This window comes from Elephas maximus, chromosome 4 (assembly GCF_024166365.1).
Source record: "Elephas maximus indicus isolate mEleMax1 chromosome 4, mEleMax1 primary haplotype, whole genome shotgun sequence".
Lineage (NCBI taxonomy): Eukaryota > Metazoa > Chordata > Mammalia > Proboscidea > Elephantidae > Elephas > Elephas maximus.
In genome coordinates, this window is record NC_064822.1 from 145368824 (window position 1) to 145394456 (window position 25633).

Consider the following 25633-nt stretch of genomic DNA (forward strand, 5'->3'; position numbering starts at 1 on the left):
ATGGTTGGGGACTTTTTTTTTTTTTTGGTTGGGGACATTTTTTAAAAACAGTATTTCATGAGACAAATGTTATAAGAAATTCAGATCTCAGTGTCTATAAATAAAGTTTTATTGGAACACAACCATGCTCATTTGTTTATATACTGCCTGTGGCTGCTTTCACAATATAATAGAAGAGTTGAGTAATAGGTTTTAATCCTGCAAAGCCTAAAATATTTACTTTTTAGCCCTCTACAGAAAAAGTTTGCCAACTCCTGTTTTAGAGCACTGTTTGAAAAACTTCAGTGAACCACATCGCTCATCATAAAGTCCAAAGTCTTGATCTTCTCCCTCAACTGACCGTAAACCTACTTATTCAGTCCTACCTTTGCTGTCCCTCTCTCTCTTTCTCACATTCTCAAAACACCCATTCTCTATGTGGCAGTTCTCTAGTAGCACAGTCCTTACTATTCCCCAAAACCACCTGGCTTTTTCCTTTTTGCCGTGCTGTAACTTTTCCTTTCTTTCCCATTTGCCTGGCCAATTTCCATTTATCTTCAAGAAACCATGAATGTTGTGTTGAATTAAAAAACTTCCCACTATCTGGTCTTTTGGTCCCTTATGATTCTATTAAACAACTCATGACATTGAAGTAATCATTTGGGTACAAGTGATATACATTTATTTTTGTCACTTAAATTCCATTTACTCTTTTTGTGACATTAGGATCCTGATTTTGGCTTGTTCACTTTCTACCTCCTTGACTTATATGCCAGCTCCATCATGTGGCCTCTAGAGGAAAAGTATCTGCTTTAGCTTAAGCCAATAAGTGTGTTTCATCCTCTTAGCCATAGTGACTGCGTCATGGATATGTATACCCAAGACAGACAAAGAAGAGCCACTAAGATTCAGTTGCAGACTCTTGGTTAAATAGTTTCACTCACCTTCTTATCTTCAGGACAGAGTGGAGGAAAATATAAGCCTTAAATTTCTGGGGGCTGGGGCAGGGGAATATGTGGTGACATTGTTTGAGCCCCAAATCAAGCCATGTGTGAAGTCATTTGGCCACATGAACATCTTTATTATGTGAGCCAATAGGGTCTCTCTTTGTTTTAAACCAGTTTGCTCAGGTATTCCTTCACTTGCAACTAAAGGAGTCCTAATTGACACACTGTTTTCCCTGTAAGACTCATCTCTCTGTCCCTGGCACCAGCCTCTGTCTCTGACACATAGGAGGCACTCAATGAATGCTTTTGAAATAAATTAATTTTACCATCTTATGTTTCTTTTGGAAACCCTCGTGGCATAGTGGTTAAGTACTATGGCTGCTAACCAAGAGGTCAGCAGTTTGAATCCGCCAGATGTTCCTTGGAAACTCTATGGGGCAGTTCTACTCTGTCCTATAGGATCGCTATGAGCCAGAATCGACTTAACGGCAGTGGGTTTTGGGTGGTATGTTTCTTTTACTGGCTTAGAAGTAAGATATAAACTTCCAGTCTCTTGAAGTTACATTCTCTTACTGCCTTCACTTTACCATTTATTCCATTGTGTGTCTTTTTGCCCAGGCTTGGAAAACTGACGAGCTCCTAAGTGTTCTCTTTGGTTGAACTTAGTCCAACTTTAGTGACATAGGCACAAAGCTCTAGATGCTTCCTCTCTCAAACATCATTTTTTCATTTCTGGCCTCAAAACTATATTCATATCAAAGCTATAAGATACCTAAGGTAAGAGTCTCGGCCTTGGAGTTAGGTAGCCCTAGGCTGGAATCCTCTATTACCGCGTAATACCCTTGAGACCATAGACATTTCTGACTCCTCCTTATAATGTGAAGGAGGATCTATCTCAGGGTGTAACCCTGGAGGGGATATTGGTACAGACCTTAGCATAATCACTAGTCCATAGACAAACGTCAATATATAGTTTTCATTATTATAGTCAGAAGAGAAAACAATGCTTCTTTATGCATTTCAAATTCTGTAAAGAATTGGATTTTTTTGTTTTTGCTTTAAGAACTTCATTATTTTGATTATTAAGAATGATTTTGAAAAGGAAAGCCGGATTCTTTTTAGCTTCATTATATTCACTTACTCTAGGTCATTTTGACATTGAGTCTGGTTAATGTGCTTATGCATGTAAATTGATATTTCAGGCTCTCGTATGAAATCATAAGCACTCAAATTCAAAATACGTTTCCAAAAAATATAAATAATATAATAAATATAACCCCAAACTATATAGATCCGGTGCTTTGTAAAAATACCTTGAAAAGTTAATTGCACATTTAATCACATTTTTTTTTTATTATTCCTCTATCTCCTCTCATCTTACTTTCTTATTTCTTCCTTTCTACAAAACATTTGAGGAAGTAGGCCCGAAATACAATAGGTAAGCAGTAAATATTGTTTAGAAATGGCTTCAAATATTGTTTATAAATGTAAGGAATTTCAAGTAGTGTTACTAAAATTAAAGTAATACTTTCCAGGTTGGTTTAGCAAAGATTGATTCTCTACAATACTTACCTGGTAGGAGGTTTACCACTATTTCTGATCAGAAGCATCTATTTTTTTAAACGATTTATTTTATTGTTTTGTGCCTGTTCAGAATCAGTTATTTGATTGCCATATTTATAGAAGACCTAATAAGCAATTTTGTCCCACCTTTTCCTACCTGTCATCATGGCAGAAATTGAGCTGGGGATTTTTTCTTATGACCATACCCAACTGAATGTAAATGATTAAAATACAAATGATTCCCAAGCAATTATAAGATTTCCAAGAAACTTTCTTTTAAAGGGGACCTCACGCATCTGTCAGTTTGTCATACCTTGGGGGCTTGCGTGTTGCTGTGATGCTAGAAGCTATGCCACCGGTATTCAGATACCAGCAGGGTCACCCATGGAGGACAGATTTCAGCTGAGCTTCCAGACTGACAGGCTAGGAAGAAGGACCCCGCAGTTTACTTCTTAAAAGCATTAGCCAGTGAAAGCCTTATGAATAGCAGCAGAACATTGTGTGATATAGTGCTGGAAGATGAGCCCCCCCAGGTTGGAAGGGACTCAAAAGATGACTGGGGAAGAGCTGCCTCCTCAAAGTAGAGTCGAAATTAATGACATGGATGGAGTAAAGCTTTTGGGACCTTCATTTGCTGATGTAGCGTGACTCAAAATGAGAAGAAACAGCTGCAAACATCCATTAATAATCAGAACCTGGAATGTATTAAGTATAAATCTAGGAATATTGGAAATCATCAAAAATGAAATGGAACACATAAACATCAATATCCTAGGCATTAGTGAGCTGAAATGGACTGGTATTGGCCATTTTGAACTTGACAGTCATATAGTCTACTATGCTGGGAATGACAACTCGAAGAGGAATGGTGTTGCATTCTTCATCAAAAAGAATATTTCAAGCTCTGTCCTGAAGTACAAGGCTGCCAGTGATAGGATAATATCCATACGTCTACAAGGAAGACGAGTTAATATGACTATTATTCAAATTTACGCACCAACCACTAGGGCCAAAGATGAAGAAATAGAAGATTTTTATCAGCTGCTGCAATCTGAAATTGATCCAACATGCAATCAAGATTCACTGATAATTAGTGGTGATTGGAATGCTAAAGTCGGAAAAAAAGAAGAAGGATGAGTAGTTGGAAAATACGGCCTTGGTGATAGAAACAATGCCAGAGATCGAGTGATAGAATTTTGCAAGACCAATGACTTCTTCATCGCAAATACCTCCTTTCACCAACATAAATGGCGACTATACACATGGATCTCGCCAGATGGAACATGCAGAAATCAAATTGACTACATCTGTGGAAAGAGACGATGGGAAAGTTCAATATTATCAGTCAGAACAAGGCCAGGGGCTGACTGTAGAACAGACCATCAACTGCTCATATGCAAGTTCAAGCTGAAACTGAAGAAAATCAGAGCAAGTCCACGAGAGCCAAAATATGACCTTGAGTATATCCCACCTGAGTTTAGAGACCATCTCAAGAATAGATTTGATGCATTGAACACTAGTGACTGAAGACCAGATGAGTTGTGGAATGATATCAAGGACATCATCCATGAAGAAAGCAAGAGGCCATTGAAAAGACAGAAAAGAAAGAAAAGACCAAGATGGATGTCAGAGGAGACTGAAACTTGCTCTCGAACGTCAACCAGCTAAAGCAAAAGGAAGAATTGATGAAGAACTGGACAGAAGATTTCAAAGGGCGTCTCGAGAAGACAAAGTAAAGTATTGCAATGACTTGTGCAAAGATCTGGAGATGGAAAACCAAAAGGGAAGAATACGCTCGGCATTTCTCAAGCTGAAAGAACTGAAGAAAAAATTCAAGCCTTGAGTTGCAATAGTGAAGGATTCCATGGGGAAAACATTAAATGACACAGGAAGCATCAAAAGAAGATGGACGTAACACACAGAGCCGTTATACCAAAAAGAATTATTCAGTGTCCAACCATTTCAAGAGGTGGCATATGATTGCAACCGATGGTACTGAAGGAAGAAGTCCAAGCTGCTCTGAAGGCATTGGCAAAAAACAAGGGTCCAGGAATTGATGGAATATCAACTGAGATGTTTCAACAAACAGATGTAGCGCTGGAGGTGCTCACTCGTCTGGGCCAAGAAATATGGAAGACAGCTTCCTGGCTAACTGACTTGAAGAGATCCATATTTATACCTATTCCCAAGAAAGGTGATCCAACCAAATGTGGAAATTATAGAACAATATCATTAGTATCACATGCAAGCGAAATTTTGCTGAAGATCATTCAAAAACGGCTGCAGCAGTATATCAACAGGGAACGGCCAAAAATTCAGGCCAGTTTCAGAAAAGGATGTGGAACCAGGGATATTATTGCTGATGTCACTTGGATCCTGACTGAAAGCAGAGAATACCAGAAGGATGTTTACCTGTGTTTTATTGACTACGCAAAGGCATTCAACTGTGTGGATCATAACAAACTATGAATAACATTGTGAAGAATGGGAATTTCAGAACACTTAATTGTGCTCGTGAGGAACCTTTCCATAGATCAAGAGGCAGTTGTTTGGACAGGACAAGGGGATGCTGATTTGTTTAAAGTCAGGAAAGATGTATGTCAGGGTTGTATTCTTTCACCATACCTATTCAATATGTATGCTGAGTAAATAATACGAGAAGCTGGACTATCTGAAGAAGACCGGAGCATCAGGATTGGAGGAAGACTCATTAACAACCTGCGTTATGCAGATGACACAACCTTCCTTGCTGAACGTGAAGAGGACTTGAAGCACTTACTAATGAAGATCAAAGACCACAGCCTTCAGTATGGATTGCACCTCAACAAAAGAAAACAAAAATCCTCACAACTGGACCATTGGGCAAAAAAATCATGATACATGGAGAAAAGATTGAAGTTGTCAAGGATTTCATTTTACTTGGATCCACAATCAACAGCCATGGAAGCAGCAGTCAAGAAATCAAAAGACACATTACATTGGGTAAATCTGCTGCAAAGGACCTCTTCAAAGTGTTGAAGAGCAAAGATGTCACCCTGAAAACTAAGGTGAGCCTGACCCAAGCCATGGTATTTTCAATCGCATCATATGCATGCGAAAGCTGGACAATGAATAAGGAACACTGAAGAAGAATTGATGCCTTTGAATTGTGGCATTCACGAAGAATAGTGAATATACCATGGACTGCCAAAAGAACAAAGAAATCTGTCTTAGGAGTACAGCAAGAACGCTCCTTGGAGGCAAGGATGGCGAGACTGCATCTTACATACTTTGGACATGTTGTCAGGAGGGATGAGTCCCTGGAGAAAGACATCATGCTTGGCAGAGTACAGGGTCACTGGAAAAGAGGAAGACCCTCAACAAGGTGGATTGATACAGTGGCTGCAATAATGAGCTCAAGCATAACAATGATTGTGAGGATGGCTCAGGACCAGGCAGTGTTTCATTCTGTTGTGCATAGGGTTGCTATGAGTCAGAATTGACTCGACAGCACCTAACAACAACAACTTAAATGTTTGCCTTCGAGGGTAATAAATCTTTAAATTTAACAAATCTCTTAGTTGGCATGTATTAAAGGCATTTTTGTTTTGTTTTCATATAAATTACTTTTACAATGTCCAGTATTTGAAATGAAAACTGAATTCCTACCAAGGATTGTAGGCAAGAGGTTTATACGGGGGCATATGCAGATAATGAGACAAGGAACCCTTTGGGACAAGGATGGGAGGGACTAGATAAAAGAAAACAGTGTTTACCAGAAAGGAGTTTTTATCGCATTCACAAGATTTTCTTCTGAACCTGAAACTGGCATAAAGAGAAATAGAAAAAAGAGCATATGGTTTAGGACTGAAGGAATCAATAGTCACCCTCAAGCAAAGAAATGCCAAGCTGTCCAAAGACAAAGTTAAATGTTATGTTCCATGAAACTAGCTGTGACTTAGAAAACTGTAAATTATAGAAAAAAAAAAAAAAAAGAGTTTATACCCCCCATTTATCCACACTGCTATTTCTAAACCTTTCCAAGACCAAATTATATTCTTTCTCACGTAAGCTCATTGATGACTAGAGGATCTCAAATAAGTGCTGGCTTCAAAACCCCAAAGTTTAGCTTTTGATTCTAAAAAAGCCAAGCTATCACAGAAGCCCCAAGGATCATGTATTCTTGAAATTCCTTATGATTTATTTGATCTTCCCTTATTTCAGTGACTGAATATCCTTTTTCCACCTAAGACATCAGTGAAACAGATAAGACATTCCTTTTGCAAGTTTTTTTTAATGTTTTCTCTTACTCTCCATTGCTTCAATCCTAAGAGAATTGTTTTAAATGTATTCAGTTTATAGAGGATTCTTAGCAAAGAATAAAAGAAATATGAGGCTTTAATAGGAAAAATGACTCTTAAAAGCCCAGAATCTTTCTGATTTATCTATTTTTTTTACTTTCGTTCAAATTATAGGAAAAAAGACCCAGAATGATACAAATGTTGGAACCCAGGTAAAGTTAATGAAATCTGACCTTAAATCCTTTGACCTGTTTCAAAAATATACTAATACTCAATTTGTTAAAGGACTGAGCTTGTAAAAAATCACTGGGAAGCTAAAGGTGAACTGGCTTTGGGAGAGCAAATGCTCTCTAGAACCTCACCACACTTCTCTCAAGATTCTCTATTGACATATAAACTTAAATTCTGTTCTCCTTTCATGCTCTTTTACCCATACCTCTTTCTTCCAAGCCAGACTTTTATGCCAGCTTGCCCAAGAGGACGTTTGTATTGATGGGCAAAAAGCAAAAGTTGTTTGCAGTCATGCCATTTTGTGAGATTTTTTTTTATGAGAGGATTATATTGGAGGAAGGGAGAAGTGGGGAGAGCTTTTAGCGTAGAGGGGAAAAACAGTAAAGAGGAGAGTGGAGAGTGGCGGTTGATGTTTGGAGGTAGCAAGACATCAGAAAGAAAGAGTTGTAGAGTAAACTTAAAGAAGCTGGACCTTGGTATTCGGACACTCAGCATTAGCAAACCCACTCGTATTCAAACTTAGTATTGGAGACACAGAGCTGCCAGCCTTCAGGGGAGTGGGGCCTGGATGATGATATCTAGTTCACTGATATATTCATGATGTATCTCCTGTGCCTAGAATAGTGCCTGTCCATTAATAATTCCTTAAGTAATGTTTGTTGAATGAATGACAGGTAGGAGAGAACATAATGAACTGAAGTGGGCCCTTCTGTTTTGGGCACTATATAAGTTTCTTGAATCTTTGTGAGGTCCCCCAAGTAAAGGGGAGCCCCATCTCCTCCAAAAAATAAAAATAATAATAATGACTTATATTGCATTTCTTACCACTCTAACAGAAAGACGGCTCAGAATTATATTTGATTCGTTTTAAAACTGAAGTTTTAGAGGAAGATGCACATCCTTACAAAGGTGTATCCACACCCATTCCATGGAGTTGATTGTACAGGACAGAGTAGAACTGCCCCATAGAGTTTCCGAGGAGTGCCAGGTGGATTGCAACTGCTGACCTTTTGGTTAGCAGCCGCAGCACTTAACCACTACGCCACCAGGGTTTCCTTGTATCCATAGGATGCTAAATTCTACCCGGTGTCCAGGAGAAGGTAATAGAAATAAAGGGTTCCCTGCAAGAAGAGCCTACAAAGACCCTTGCTTCTCCCAGAAGTAGCAGTTCCAGAATTTTTACTTACACAATTTTTATGAGTCTTAGGGTTGGCTATCTAGTTGGAGGAGGTGGTCTGGGCTGTAAAGCTGTATATGAGTAGAATTTCTCATGAGATTGAGAAAACATCTATCATCCGTATTAAAAAATAGAGAAGTTTGATGGAAAAGGGGAGGGGATACTAAATCTCTCTCTAGCTACTGGAAGTAGGCCATTGCTGCTCTCTGGCCTACTCCAGGGAAAGGCACATACACAAGTTCCGAAACACAAAATCATACTCAAACACACTTACATTTGCCTACGTACACACTCATGCATGCACAATGTAGTGTTTATACTGAAATTTATCCTGAAATTTGGGGAAACCCTGGTGGTATAGTGGTTAAGAGTCTGGCTTATAACCAAAAGGTCGGGCGGTTCAAATCCACCAGCTGCTCCTTGGAAACCTTATGGGGCAGTTCTACTCTGTCCTATAGGGTTGCTGTGAGTTGGAATCGACTTGACGGCAACGAGTTTTGCTTATTTAATAAAACCCTGCTGATTTAGACTAATTAAGGTTAAAACCATGTAAACTTGTTTAAGCCTTCTTTAAAGATATTGCCCAGGTCCCAGCCATGAGGAGGGAGAGGGTTAAAATAGAGTGCCCAGGTAGCTATGAATGACTTTCTGAAATACCTGACTTCTTTTGTTCTATTGAGTATATTAAAAAGAAAAATCTCTCCCTGCCACTTACAAAAATTCTTAACTAGAAATAAGTAAATAAGCTTTCATTGACCGTGTTAAAATTAGTGCACAGAACAGTAAATGAAGCAAGGAATTGACAATTGGCCATGTTTTGAACCAAATATTATGATCTATAACTTCTACTGTGATGTCAAATTTCTCAAATACTTATCAGGAAGAGTTTCTATGTATTTCATTCTTGTCATGAAACCTACACATTTAACATGCATATTTTCATGGACACTCTGGTTAATTTGAGAACCCTAAAATCACTGGAAGGATTTGCTTTATACTGTTCTCTTAGGACTTTTTTGTTTTTTAATTGTGTTGTTGTTGTTAGGTGACATTGATTGATTCAGTTCCAGCTCATAGCAACCGCACGCACATCAGAACAAAACACTGCCCGGTCCTGCACGTCCTCACAATCACTGCTATGTTTGACCCTTTGTTGCAGCCACTATGTCAATCCATCTCATTGAGAGTCTCCTTGTTTTTCCCTGACCCTCTACTTTACCAAGCATGATGTTCTTCTCCAGGGACTGGTCTCTCCTAGTAACACATCCAAAGTACATGAGAAGTCTCTCCATTCTCACTTCTAAAAAGCATTCTGCCTGTACTTCTTCCAAGACAGATTTGTTTGTTCTTCTGGTAGTTCATGGTATATTCAGTATTCTTTGCCAAAACTATAATTCAAGGGAATTAATTCTTCGGTCTTCATTATTCATTGTCCAGCTTTTGCATGCATATGAGGCAGTTGAAAATACCACAGTTTGGGTCAGATGAGCCTTAGTCTTCAGGGTGACATCTTTGCTTTACAACACTTTAAAGAGGTCTTTTGCGGCAGATTTGCCCAATGCAATACGTCCTTTGATTTCTTGACTGCAGCTTCCATTGGCATTGATTGTAGACCCAAGTAAAATGAAATCCTTGACAACTTCAATATTTTCTCTATTTATTATGATGTAGCTTATTGGTCAGTTGTGATGATTTTTGCTTTCTTTACGCTGAGGTGCAATCCTTCCTCATCAGTAAGTGCTTCAAGTCTTCTTCACTTTCAACAAGCAAGGTCGTATTGTCTGTGTAACGCAGGTTGTTAATGAGTCTTCCCCCAATCTTGATGCCCCGTTCTTCTTCATATAGTCCAAATTTTGGATTATTTGCTCAGCATATAGATTGAATTAGTATGGGGAAAGATAGAAGCCTGATGCATACCCTTCCTGATTTTCAACCACGCAGTACCATTTGTTCTGTTTGAAAAACTGCCTCTTGGTCTATGTACAGGTTCCACATGAGCACAATTAAATGTTCTGGAATTCTCATTCTTCATAATGATATACATAATTTGCTATGATACACATAGCCTAATGACTTTGCATAGTCAATAAAACACAGGTAAAGATTTTTCTGATATTCTGATTTCCAAAAAGATCCATCTTACATCAGCAATTATATCCCTTATTCCATGTCCTCTTCTGAATCCAACTTGAATTTCAGTTCCCTTTCAATGTACTGCTACAACTGTTTTTGAAATATCTTCAGCATAATTTTACTTGCATGTGATATTAACGATATTGTTCAATAATTTCCACATTCTGTTGGATCACCTGTCTTTGGAATGGGCATGGAAATGGATCTCTTCCAGTCAGTTGGCCAGGTAGCTGTCTTCCAGATTTCTTGGCTTAGACAAGTGAATGCTTCCAGAGTTGCATCTGTTAGTTGAAATGTCTCAATTAGTATTCCATCAATTTCTGGGGCCTTGTTTTCTGCCAGTGCCTTCAGTGCATCTTGGACTTCTTCCTTCGGTACCATTGGTTCTTGATCATATGCTACCTCCTGAAATGATTCAAGATCAACCAATTCATTTTGATACAGTGATTCTGGGTATTCTTTCCATCTTTTTTTTTTTTGATGCTTCCTGCATCATTCAATTTTTGCCTGTAGAATCCTTCAAAATTGCAGCTTGAGGCTTGAGTTTTTTATTTCTGTCAGCTTGAGAAATGTTGAGCATGTTCTTCCCTTTTGGTTTTCTCACTCTAGTTCTTTGCACATTTTATTATAATACTTTGTCTTCTTGAGCCACCCTTTGAAATCTTGTTTGATTCTTTTACTTCATCATTTTTTCCTCCAGGGACAGATTACCAAGTAAGCAAGAGTCCTGACTGTTCAATGTACCAGTTACACAAGTATTTCTCTGTATCATTATGAGAAAAAACAGACAATATTAATCTTTTATTGTAAATTTAATGAATATTTTCATACCTCTAATAAATTTGAGTTGAGTGCATTGTCTGTTACACTACCTAATAATATCTTTTATATTAGGATTTACGAAACAAACTATTCCAAGAATAATTTGGTTCCTCAAAAAGTTACATTTCCAGACAAGTGCATGTATGTGTTTTTTTTTATTAACAATAAAAATCCTATTAAAAAAATTTTAGAGTTAAGAAACAATATTTTTCCTCTAACAACTCTATTTGTTGAAAACACATTTTATTTTTGCTTGCTTTTTAATTTTAGCTTTTTAACTTACAAACTTATACTATTAACTTGTTTTATTCTTTTTATCTATTTACTTATTATTTTATTACTTGTAACTTTGAAAAGTTTCCCACTCTGCCCTAAGACTTGACATATTTAAATTTAGATTTGCATTTAAGAATGGAGTATTTTATTTTAACTCAATTATTAATTCACCTAGAATTGTTATTGGCACATAGTACATAACAATTGAAAACATTTTTTTCTAAAACACTGTATAAAAAAACTAACTGAAAAATTGTTCTTGTTCTTGCTTTATTGGGGGATCTCTTTTATTGTATATTTATTCCTTATATATAAAACTGGTTTCTGGTTTTATATACAATGGAGTTGTCTCTGGGTCTTTTCTTCCCATAGACTGTCTCTTGTCATATCAGTATCTTCCTGCTTTTTTTTCCTTAATTTAGTATTTAATGTCTCTATTGTCTGCTGAGGTTACAGAATGATTGTTAATTATTATTTTCATTGTTTTCAGCTATGCCCTACCTACTAATTTTCCATATGAACTTTAGAAAACATTTAACAACTTCTGGAAATATAAATCCTCTTGGAATATTAAATGGCCCACCCAGTGGCATCAGAGAAGAAAGCCCTGGCAATTTGCTTCTATAAAGAGTACAGGCAAGACAATCTTATGGAGCATTTCTACTCTGTAATGCTTGGAGTTGGTATGAGCCAAAATTCACTTGACTGGAACAGGTTTTTATTAATCCTATGTAATTATTTTGAAAAAATAGATACCTTTGCATCATTCAGTCTTTCCCTTCCTGATTGGATATGCCTTCACATTTATTCAAGTGTCCACCACTCCATAAGCCTTATAGAGTTCTCTGAGTCATATATGCTTCATGTTAAGATGATATTCTCTCTCTTTTTCTGTCTCTAATTGTTACTGGTTTTAAGAATAGTATTAAATTTTGCATTGTTTTGTGGTCTGCATTTTGATTTTCTCATGCAACGGGAAAGGGTCTCCTTTGATTAGAGATTAATCAACCTCAGCATGTAATAGCTCAGTAAAGATTGTTGAGTAAATAAGGGAATAAATGAGTGAACAAATGAATGGATGATAACAGGAAATTCCTACTGGGTTCTAATAGTTTGAACTAGGATAGAATGTGAGAAATATGGACACACTTCCATTAATTTCTACTTTGACTCCATCCCATCCTTTACTCCATCCTGTCACTTGACTCCTTCCAATCCCTGCACTTACCACTACCTTTTGTCTTCACTTTGGGTTATAGATACAAGAGTGAAGAATGCTCCAGAGTAGAATGCACACACTCAAAAATGATGGAGTGAACATAACATGGTTAATGTTATATGTCAACTTGGTTAGTCTATGATTCTCAGTGGTTTGGCAGACACTGTGTAATCATCCTCCATTTTGTGATCTGATGTCAGCCAGTCTGTTGGAAGGGCGTTTCCTTGGGGGCATGGCCTGCATTCAGTGTATAAATGGATGTTTTGGCAAAGCTCTTTCTCTCTTGCCTCTCTCCCTTCTCTTTCTCTACCCTGCAATCTTCTTGTCGTCTGACCTCCAGTTATTGAGACATAAGCCAGCATAAGCCTCCAGCCTGTCTCTTGACTTGCAGGTTTTGGGTTTGTGAGTCCCTGCAACCACATGAGCCAGCTGAGCTATTCAGCCTGTCATATGACCCACAGATTTGGAACTTATCAGCCCCTAAAATTGCATGAGTCATTTCCTTGAAGTGCATTTCTTTCTGATAAAAAAAAAAGATACATACCTTTATATTCTTCACTGGTTTTCCTTCTCTAGAGAACCCAGACTAAGACAATTCCCTTTAAAATACAAAGCAGATTGTCTCTCTTCTCTAAATACTGTTACTTTCTCACTGCAAAGAGCATGCACAGCTTTCCAGTCCCACTGCAGGGCAGTAGGGTTGAGGCAATCCTGCCCCCCACGAACTAAGATACCAAAAGTTCCCCAATCTACGTTTCTTTCAGCTGGAGGCATTAGACAGTTGATTTGAATTCCTACTCTACGTTCATAACAAATGTTTCATCACAGTCGCCGCTTCCACCTCTTAGATTGTTAAATTACAGCTCAGAGTCCCCAGCTTCACATTACAAGAGTCATGTATATCACAACAAGCTCTTGTATGTAAGATGTGCCATTATCTCTGTTAATACTTTATCACTTCCAGGAAATTCCTGTGTAGGAATTTGGGCAATCCTTCAAGATGAATTTCCCTTTTATGCTGTGGTTGTAAAATGCAATCGGTTAACAGAGGCCTCCTGTCATCCATTAAAATGTGATGCCTGAGGCTTTTAGCTTTGCTCATTATCATCTTTTGATTCCTTTGTAAATACAGTTTACCATTTGGACTGCTTTACTAATTACTGAGGACCATATTCCGTCCCTGCAAGCTGACAAAGTATACTGTACAGTACTTCACTGAAATGAAAAAAGAGCCAATTTGACTCTTCAATATCAGGATTGAATTAGTGGTGGGAAAAATGACTGGTTGGGCCAACTCTAGCACAGGGACCTCACAGAGTGAGGAAGTTATTTGTCCTTTTACACAGAGCAGTGTTTCTAAAGCCTGGTACAGGGATCAGCTATTACAGAATCATAGGCAGGGACAGATTACCCAATAAGCAAGGTACGCATGGGCTTACTTGTGCTTATTTACTAATCTGTAGTGCACAAATTGTGCCCTGGTTAATCTGCCCCTGATCTAGGGTGCTTGTTTATAATGTACATTCAAGACCTCTGACACTGGCTTGCTGAATCAGAATCTCTAAGGCTGGGAGTTGGCATTCTGCACTCTTTAAAAGGCCTGAAGAGATTCTTATAAACACAAAGATTGAGGAATCACTGATAAAGGATATAAATTTACAGGCTCCAATATTTGAAAGCAAACACAAACAAAAAACTGTGTTAAAGGTCTCTGGTTTTTCTACACAACTTTTTGATCAAGGATGTTTAAAGATTACAAACTTGTTTTAGAGTCCATTCATAGGACCATTAATCATTGACGCTTATACTAACCTAGAAAGCAAGTGATTATGCCATTCAACTTGGTACCAAGAAAGTGCAAAACAGGTCAGCACACCTGCGCATAATCAAGCAAATATTAGTCAAATTTATGGACAAACTCAGCAAACGAATATTAAATATACCTGCAAATACCAAGAGAAAGGAAATGCAATATATTTGATTTGGCAACACACTTTCATGCTATGGGTCCTAAACTGAGATCTCACAGCAGCTCAGCAATGCTTACATTCATTTGAAGGATTATCTATCATATTCTCCACAGCTGTTTCTGCGAACTGTTCCTCCATCTCTCTGAGCATCTTTTTCTCACTTCTAGGTGTCTGAGAAGATGGAGGCTGTATGATATTCAGCTTCAGTTAGTACCTTCAACTTTCCTCCTCTCCTCAACATTTCTCTGTATCACTGTATCTTCTCTGGACCTTTTGAATACAAAAAAGAGTGTTTTTCTTCTTTCCTAATGGTAATCCTGACAAAATCCAAACCTCTAAGTCTTTTCTGATTTAGAAGTTAACAAATCCCTGTTCTAAAATGTAGAACAAAATATAAACTCACAAAAAAAAAACCAGGCTTACTGGTCTGACAGAGACTAGAGAAACCCCGAGAGTATGGCCCCTGGACACCCTTTTAACTCCATACTGAAGTCACTCCTGAGGTTCAACCTTCATGCAAAGATTAGGCAGGCCCATAAAATAAAACAAGACTAAATGGGCACACCAGCCCAAAGTCAAGAACGAGAGGGCAGGGGGGGACAGAAAAGCGGGTAATGGGGAACACAAAGTCAAGAAGGGGAGAGTGTTGACATGTTGTGGGGTTGGCAACCAACACCACAAAACAATACGTGTATTAATTGTTTAATGAGAAACTAATTTGCTCTGTTAACTTTCATCTAAAGTACCATAAAAAAAAAAAAGAAGAAAAAAAAAATCCCTGCTCTTTTGTGGCTAAAGAATTAAGTTTTACAAAACCTTTCTATTTAAACCCTTGATCTTATCCCCTCATGTGATTTCAGGATGCCTGCCACACACCATGTGTATTTGAAAATGTTAAGAGGATACTTATATGAGAATTCCTTCTTTTTTTTTTTTGACTGCATCCTAACTTTTCTTTGAGCAACCCCCAGCCTCTGTTCATGTGATTTAAATGAATTTGACCACACTCTCTGGCACCAAGATGAGCGCTTAATTCTAATCTGATGGACCAAAATACAACATCCCTCTGACTTGAGTGGTTGGTTCAAGAATGGTACATAACTCAGGTTAGGCCAAACAGAGATGATGAGCTTCTCTCTCAGGGCTTTTCTGAAGTCGAAACAGTGAAAGTAGAGCTGAGATATGGAGAGAGAAAAACAAGATCTAAATGACAATATTTGAGCCCTGGGCACAGTTTGGTCTGTAAGCTAGTAGTAACTTTTCAGTTACTTTAGTTAATAAAGTCCCTTTTGTTTCAGCATGCTTCCAAACCAAAAAACCCACTGCCATTGAGTCGATTCCAACTCATAGCAACCCTGTAGGACAGAGTAGAACTGCCCCATAGAGTTTCCAAGGAGCGCCTGGTGGATTTGAACTGCTGACCTTTTGGTTAGCAGCTGTAGCACCTAACCAGTAGGCAACCAGGGTTTCCTAAGCATGCTTAAGTTGGGTTTATTTAACTTGCGGTAGAAAGTGATCTGATTAGTAGAAATTAAAGTGTGGTACAATCCTGGAAAAATAATCTGAGTGGCTTCAGGGAGTGTATGGAGTCACAACCATTCTAGGTAATATTGTATTTCTGTGATTATTTAGGATTATATAATGTTCAACCCTCTGTCATTCAGTCTGCACTCTCTTGGCTTAGAATTTCTTCCTCCCTCTGGTTGATATGTAGAATTTGTGTGTTTTTTTGTTTTGATTATATGCTATTCATGAGAGACAATACAAGCTACATTCTTGTTTAGTGAACATTTTATTAATATATAATGTCTCCTTGTAATTCTTCCCTCATTCTTAGTCCAGTTGATTTGGGTTGTGCTGACTGTACCGAAAACTACAGTTTTGTGGGGTACATGACCCACAATTAGTGGCCACTTAGAGATTTCCCTGGGACTTTAGCTGGAGTTGTCCAGAAAAAGAATTGCGCCATTCTCTGGCATTTCTAGCTACACATCTACATAAATCCAAAGCTTCCAGTGGAAATTTTTGCTATGACTGGAGCACTCAATGCCTTAAACTTATCACAGAGGAAGGTAGAACTGAGAGAGGGAGAAAAGTGAGCAATTTTATGAAGATATCTTTGAACTTGGGTCTACCAATGCTTAAAGCCATCTTCATTGCTTAGATTTCTCAGTCACATGAGCCAACAAATTCCCTTTCTTTGCTTTGACACATACAGCCAAAGTCAACTGTGACAAGATTCCAAAAACTCATGAGAAAATATGAGGCTTCTGAAATCTCATGTGTCAGAATTGAGAACAAATTAGTGACTGGCTGACTTCTCTGAAAACACTCTTGGTTATTATGGTGATGGGAGGGAGCAGATACTAAGAGAGGATTCTGAAATACTTTCACATAAAATCTGAGCTGAGTGGGAGATATATCTACCCAGGTCTGAGAGCGCTATGAACAACATGGCATTCATAGATTTTCGTAAGATTCTCTGAGTTGATCTCAACTTATGTTGCTCAAGGAATCTGAAGGGACAGCATTTTTTAAAAGGGGGTGAAAAAAATGGGAATGTGTGTCTTTGCAAATAGTTATAGAAGTGTCAGGTTTTGATACCCCCTTTAATCTTTTAAATGGCCAGACATATTTTTCAAGGTTTTATTTGCCCCACTTTGCAGCCATGAAAATGCATAATGCATAGGCAATAAGACTAGGCTTTTAGGTTTTTTGGTTTTTTTCCTTACAATTTTTTAAACTTTACATAGCTATCTAGAGAACTACTATTTAAAAGACAGATTAAAATATAGCCCCAGCTTTATAAAAATTCCCAACCTTGATACGGTTTAGTTCTTTGGTAGTCACTTTTTCAGTTGATAATATTTATATTAAAAACAATCATGATAAATTCTAACACATCATACATTTTAGGGAAAAATATTAGAGATTGAGGATTTAGGCTGCATTTTCATAATTTTCCTTTTTTAATGTTTTTTTTTAAAAACCCATCTTATACATGACAGCAGCTTTATTAAGAGTTAAAGGGCATGTTCTCACCCTGGGTCTGCTACCAGGTGACAGTAATTTTTTTTTAGCTATTTATATTTTTTTTTTCTTCTATTTAAGAGGAAGATACATTGTTGGTTACTAATATTAAGGGACACATAAAAGCAGAATTATAAAACTCAACAACAGTTGTCATGGTACCCAAGTTTATACTTGGTATTTCTATGAGCCAGTGTTTTCAGATGTAAAATGCAGGAATCAGACAAGGTGAGCTCTCAGATCTTTTCTAACTTCCAGTCTATGCTTTTCTGTAGTGTTAAGAATAGATACAGATAGGAATCAGCATATTATTAAAAATCTTCCACACATCATATACTTTAATTTGTTGTTGTTGCTGCCATCAATTCGCTTCCAACTTGTAGCAACACTATGTACAACAGGATGAAACACTGCCTGGTCCTGTGCCAACCTCACAAGCTTTGCTGAGTGTGAGCCCATTGTTCCAGCCACGGTGTCAATCCATCTCATTGAAGGTCTTCCTCTTTTTCATTGACCCTCTACTTTACCAAGCATGATGTCCTTCTCCAGGGACTGATCCCTCCTGATAACATGTCCAGAGTATGTGAGACAAGTCTCGTCATCCTTTCTTCTAAGGAACATTCTAGTTGTACTTCCTCCAAGACATATTTGTTCGTTCTTTTGGCAGTCCATGGCATGTTCAATATTCTTGTCCAACACCACAATTCAAAGAAAGGCGTCAATTCTTCACTGCCCAGCTTTCACATGCATGTAAGGCAATTGAAAACACCATGGCTTGGGTCAGGTGCACCTTAGTCTTCAAAGTAACATCTTTATTTTTCCACACGTTAAAGAGGTATTTTGCAGCAGATTTGCCCAATGCAATACATCCTTTGATTTCTTGACTGCTGCTTCCATGGGTGTTGATTGTGGATCAAAGTAAATGAAAACCTTGACAACTTTCATCTTCTCTCTGTTTATCATTATGGTGCTTATTGGTCCAGTTGTGAAGATTTTTGTTTTCTTTACATTGAGGTGTAATCCATACCGAAGGCTATGGTCTTTGATCTTTATTAGTTAGTGCTTCAAGTCCTCTTCACTTTGCGCAAGCAAGGTTGTGTCATCTGCATAACTCAGGCTGTTAATGAGCCTTTCTCCAATTCTGATGCCCCATTCTTCCTCATATAGTCAAGCTTCTCGGATTATTTGCTCAGCATACAAATTGAATGTGTATACTTTAATTTATATATAACATTCATATGCTTCTTTCTCTTTGTCACACAAAGGAAAATGTGGGGACTAATGTCCAATTCAGTAGTAATAATGGTCATTTCTGGGTAGTAGAATTTTTTTCTTTCTTTTTATACTTTCCTGAATTACTTAAATTTTTCAAAAATAATGAGCAAGCATAATTTTTGCTAAAAATTAAAGCCCTTATAAAACAAGAATAATAAATATAGTATTGATAACAGTGCAGTCCGTGAGTAGTGCAAATAGTTAATGCTCTCAGTTGCTAAGTAAAAGGTTGGTGGTTCAAGTTCACCCAAGAGGTACTACAGAAGAAAGACCTGGAGATCTACTCCTGAAAAATCAGCCTTCGAAAACCCTACAGAGCACAATTCTACTCTGACAGACATGGGGTCATGATGAGTTGCAAATGACTCAATGGCAACTTTTTTTTTTAATTCATAACAATGGGTAAGAGGGATAAGGAATGAATACATACAAAGAGAATCAGCAATGAATTTTACATCAGAATCAAGCTGTGCTTATTTTGATTATAGACATTAACTGTAATTGTAAACTTTTTAAGGTTGCTGAAAACTCTTCCCAATATCTTTTAAATATCATGTTAGTATCCTTACAGAAATTAATAGTTACGGTGCTTTGAGAAATTAAATACCCTGAAACAATTTACCAAGGTATAAGATAATTATACATGCGGTGTTGCTATGGATTTAAAGATTTTAAAGTTTGTCAAAATACAGATTCTTCTTTCAAGTAATCAAATTTCACCCTTGCTTTGAGAGGGCTCAGACTGATAACTAGGCATATTATTCTACCCAGTGTGCCTAGGAGTATCTATAATTCTGAACAGGCAATAATTTCAATATCCTATTTCCCCCACATTTTATGGAAAGAAGTTTAAGTGAAATACATATGAGGATTATATAAGAACATGTAAAATTCTTCTTCAGAGAAATTGTAGACATCTAAAGTGTTAATTAGGATAACGTGTGATAACTGATCAAAAGAGGGATCATGTGGCCATGACCATGGGTTCCATAACATTCTTATGTCCTGGATTTCCAGAATCTCAGTCAGTTGCTCTATTCTCAATCCCATCAGGACCCACGCTCAGCATGGTATCATCTGACTGCCTCCTTCACTTTCTAAACCAAACATTGCCATTGGCAAATAAAATCCTTTGGTCTCAGATGAGAGTAAGCAGTAAAAATATCTCCTTGGTTCTATCCCTAGGGTGTTACCATTTTCCATCTATCCACTTTTTCACAGAAAAAAAAAAATTTGTTTTCCAAGTGCTATAATATAGAACTCCAGCAATAATAGTCTAAGCAACCATCGTCTAAACTTTTCTTTCTCCCTGCCTTCAAAGAGAAAGAGAAAAAAAGATACAACTACAATTGTAATCTTCTTCTCTCTGTTTCAAATTCCATTACAATGAAAACTATTAAAAACAAACAAAACACTTGTTTGAGACAACACGAGATATATGGACATTCCCACTACAAAGAATGCAAATCATTGTTCATGTTCATTATTGGGGGATTTTTATCCACTTGTTAAAAATAGACAAATTAGAATCTAAAGAAGACACAACTAAATCTCACTAATTGAAATGGATGGGTGCAGAGCAAGTGTCCGTGGTCAGAAACAGTTCTTCCAAAGGCATGATTTGTTAATAATGTTTGCCTGCACGTTTGCCAGACGGCAACATATACAGAAAACTCCCATCCTTACAAAAGTTAGAGCAACGATGTGTCCAGTGGGGAAAAATAGCAATAGCTCCATGAAGTGGCATTCCAGAGCTCAAGAGTATATTTGAGATTTCAATTAAAAGTCCCTACCCACAGGTGGATTTCTTCCAAGCACTGCCCTTTGGGTCCTGGCTCTTTCACAAACCAAGGGAAGGATCAGGCCCTCTATAGGGCTTTGTTTTCCGGGTGTGTTATGAGACAATGGGATAATGAATAGCAAACTCAGCTGGTGCCAGAGCTCTGTCACACATGCCTGGCATCTGGGAGCCTGGTGTTTTTACTCAAAGCAGCTGTGTAAGTTTGGAAAGGCATTCCAGTTTGAAGATCCATTAACCCCTGTAAAGGGCCCCATTTTAGTACGAACATTTTTTAAGGGATAAATAAGTGTTGAATCCTATTGAACCCAAGCCCAGACTGTGCTAAAAAGGAATTATACTAAATAATCTTCGAGGTCTCACAGACTCATGTGCTTCGAAGCTCACAGTTTGAGAGGTGTTGGCAGTAATCTTGATAATGTAGTTAGAATTTCTTTTAATACTGTGCTTTGTTCTGTGAAATGTTTGGAGAAGACATTTAAATAATACCCTTCATGTAGTAGGTGCCTGGTAATTACATGAATGGCTGAATAGTTATATAGTAGCTGCTGTGAACTATGATACTAAAACAGTGTCACTTTCATTCACTAAATAAGTATATATGACAAGCACAATTTTAGGCATTACAGATTGAGTAGTAAACAAAAAAAATCCCTGCTATCATATTGTTGCATGTAAAACAGAAGATCACTTGTCTACTAGCTATAAAAAAAAAAAATTTTTTTAAGCCAGGGTTATATGAAAAATAAGAAATGAAGCTCTTAAGATATCACTTAAGCTCCTCAATTTTTTGGACCCAACCTGTTATTCCAGCTCTTTCTTCCAGTATTCCAATCAAACTAGACATTTCTCTATAAAAAGTAAATTTCCCGTCTACTTTTGCAGATGGATTATTCCTTGCTTCTGGAAATTGTTATTCCTATCTTTATTAAAAATCTACTCATCCTTCAAGGTCTCTCCTATATGCCCGCTATCTCGATTCCCTGGGACTAAAGTGTTTTCTTTTTCCTCTGAGCCCTTACAGCAACTTTCCAGACATACTCTAAGAAAGTTAAAATAATATATGTATGGTCTTTCACTCTTCTCTGCTTCCTACCCCCCAAACCATCCCCAAGCCCCTCAAATAAGTGATCATTGAGACTTAATAGGGATTGTCCCATTCTTTTCACAGATAAATCATAACCTCCACAAATTGGTCTATATCCTAAACTACCTATTTATTATGTACAGTTTTGATTAGATTAGCATACTGCGATGGTTAATGTTATGTGTCAACTTGGCTAGACCATGATTCTCAGTGGTTTGGCAGACATTGGACTGGTTGCCCTTCCATAAGTAATATAATGTCATCACTTCCATGATGAGATTTGATATATGTAATCACTTCTATGATGAGATCAGCTATGAGCAGCCAATCAGTTGAAAGGGAAGTTTATTTGAGGGATGTGGTCTGCCTCCAGTATATAAATGAATATTCCAACAAAGCTGACTCTCACTCTGAATCCTGCATCCAATTATTATCTGACCTCTGGTTCTTGGGACTTGAACCAGCAGCTTTCAGATTTTGGGATTTGCCAACTCCTGCAGCCCTGTGAGCCAGCAGCCTACCATCTGACAGTGCCAATTTGAATGTCATCAGTCCCTGCAACCACATGAGTCAGGGGACGCATCCAGCCTGACGCTTGACCCATGGATTTGGGATTTGCCAGCCTCCACAACTGCATGAGCCATTTCTTTGAATTAAATCTTCATATATATATGTATGTAGGTTTTATATAAAAAAAAAAAAAGCCACTGCCTTTGAGTCGATTCCGACTGATAGCGACCCTATAGGACAGAGTAGAACTGCACCATGGAGTTTCCAAGGAGCATCTGGCAGATTCGAACTGCCGACCTCTTGGTTAGCAGCCGTAGCACTTAACGGCAATGGGTTTGGTTTTATATATATATATACATGATTTACATTTCACTGGTTTTGCTCCTCTAGAGAGCCCAGCCTAAGATACATATTGTACCATAGTTTGAGCAAGAACTGGGGCCATCTATGACTTCTTCTTTACCATTTCAGTCAAGGTCCGTCAGGAAAACAGGACCCACATCAGATGTTCAACAGCGGGTGTTTGAAGAGCTAAGGGCCTAAAGGAGATAGTGAAGCCAGAAAATAGTAATAGCAGAAAGTCCAAGTGAGAAGGTAGAGTTAACAGATCCCAAGAGCCAAGGCCATCTTGCGGAAACTAGAAACTTGACAAAAGATGTCCAATAGGAGATAGGACCACACAGAGAAGAGTAGTCTGGTGGGAACTGGCAATATGGAAAAGATGGAGTTATTGGTAGAAGCGCTACTTGAATTAGAGAGGAAAAGGAAGAATTACCCTAGAATTTTTCCTTTATCTCATGGTCCAAACGCCTACCAGTGACTCCCATCTATAGAAAGCAGTCAGAAATCAATTAGTGTAGGAGTCTGAGAACTGCATAGGTGACAGGAGTCAGATACCTGCAATACAGAACAAAGGAGAGGAAGAGTGGAGAATGGGCGTAGGAACAAACAGGCAATTAGAAGCCCAGTTTGAATATAAGACCCTTGAACATGGACCACTTTTTAGCCTCTTGGGACCCAGGCTAGCTCCCCCCAAAATCATAAAATACAGTACTCTTTATTTCCATGATCCCCTCATCATCTTTTTCAAGATTTTCTACAATTTGGTTTGCTCTCTCCTTTACATATCTTCCTATATTGGGCTACTTGCTATGGCAGTGCAGGTTGAGTATATTACCTTTCATAATGCAATGTAATGTAACAAAATGTTATCACTTTCCATAACGGGATCTAATATAACTCAATCACTTTCCATAATACAGTTCAAAGTAATGTGATCAATCAGTTGAGGTCATGCCAGTGTAAGCTAATCACCTCTGAGTTGTAGAAAGACCAGAATAGACACAGACAAACACACAGGGGAAGACAGACAAAATGTGAAGATCATCTAAAAGCAAAGAACACCAAGGATTGTTGGCAGATACCAAAACTAGAAGACAAGCCCACAGAAGGAAGAACAGCAAGACCATGATTTGGACTTCTAGCCTCCAGAAATGTGAGAAAGTAAATTTTTGTTGTTTAAAGACATCCACTTGTGGTATTTCTATTACAAGAGCACTAAGTAACTAAGACAGCCCCTAATAATTCTCACCTTCTGGTATTCACCTCTTGTGTAGTACCTTCCATTTTGAATGAGGGCTCAAAGTGGAAGTAATGGCATGTCACTTCCAAGGCTAGATTGTAAATGGTAATGCAACTTCATCACAGCCTCATGGATTGTTTGCTCTGGGGGATTTCAGCTCTCACACTGTGAGGATGCTCAAGAAACCCCATAGCCCATCTGGAGAAAAAGTCTGAGGCCCCTGGGTCCTCGCCAACAGCACCAACTTGTCAGCCATGTGAATGAAACACCTTGGTAGTGGATCCTCCAGACACAGTCAAGCTTTCAGATGTCTGATGCACTAGCTGAAATCTGATTACAACCACAAGCAAGATATCTTAACTGAAAAGAGCTAGGCTGAGTTATTCCTGACTTCCTGATTCATAGAATTCATGAGTATAATAAAGTTTTGGAGTAATGTGTTATTCAGCATTAAATAGTCGGTGACTTAGTTACTATTCTCAATGATAGTTCTTCAAAGGAGAGTTTGTAAAGCTGATGCCTTAATAATGCTGATATCTCCCTTCTCACAGTACTTTGAAAGTTACACAATACATTTTATCTAAACAAATTATCTTCTTTGATTCTTATAATAAACTGAGGAGGTAGGCAAAATAGTAATTTTTTTTTAAATTAACTTTGTCTTATATTTGAGAAAACTGATGCTCAGAGATTAAACAACTTGCTCAAGTTTTCTCAGCTGGTTAGCAGCAGGTGCTGGATCTAAACTCATGTCTTTCAATCCAGTCCTTCCATTGTGCATTGCTGGGCACTTTCATCACCACAGCAAAGCAAAGATAGATATTTGCACTTGGGACTTTCTGTTGATTCTTAGGATTGAGAGTGGGTACAGCTGGCAGATCCATCTTTGCAAGTAAATGATCAAATGAGAAAACACAACTTGCCGTTGTGTAGGTTCCTGGGCAGGAGTGAGCCCCAGCTGTTATTAACAGAATGCTACCTGTGACTGGCCTTGTTCATTTCCCTGTCTACTAACATTTTCCAGACCCCAGATCTAGGCATCTTGAAAATCTAGTTGCAGCTTTTCTTTCCAAGGATTTGGTCAAGATTATAGACACATGCGCTTGGAATGTCCCGACTGTGTGTTACAATGTGTTTCTTATTTGTGATTTCACTGAAACTTCTAATATCTAGAACAGTCCCACAGACTCCAAGACACTTAACACCAAGGCTCATTTGATAATAAAGACATTCTTCTTTTCTGACAGGCCAAAATGAATTTACACACTAAGATTTTTGCAGGTTATTCATTTCATACAAAATAAAATTTGCAATTCCTGAAATACATTTACTATATCCTCTATCACTTTCCAACATTAACTAACTAATATTCTGATCCATCCTGAGTTGGGTGCTTTGGTTAAAAAGTGGATTTCCCACTAAATGCGAAGTCCAGAGTAAATGACATACTTGCACTCCACTGCCTCTTCTCCCGATGACCAGAACCCTTTTATTTATAGGAAATCAGATTCAAATATATGTCAAGTGTAGCACTGGATGGTGAAAAGTCATGAAGCGATTGCTTGAAAGGATTTTTAAAAGAGGGAGGCTTGGCCCAATCCCTTTACTTGGGTCATTCTCATTTCTTTGTCTAGGAGTGGTTAAGCATGCTGCTTGCGTATTAGAATTGCCTGGGAAAGCTTATAAGCACTAATCAATGTCCTGGGTCCCACCTCAGACCAATTAAATCAGAATCTCAAGGATGGAGCTCAAGC

The 25633-nt window shown here is 38.0% G+C and overlaps 1 protein-coding gene across 4 annotated transcripts in view; it reads left to right on the forward strand.

The window, feature by feature from the left end:
- The window catches only part of METTL25 (methyltransferase like 25), a 345627-nt gene that overhangs the window by 271796 nt on the left and 48198 nt on the right, over positions 1–25633 (forward strand). Inside the window, exon 13 of one of the 4 annotated variants that reach the window (XM_049883969.1) lies at positions 6944–6977. The exons of the other annotated variants lie outside the window; for them this stretch is intronic. Coding sequence (XP_049739926.1) covers positions 6944–6962 — 19 coding nt within the window. The 3' untranslated portion in view covers positions 6963–6977. Of the gene's footprint in view, positions 1–6943; positions 6978–25633 lie in introns of those variants that run through there. 4 annotated transcript variants of the gene reach the window in all.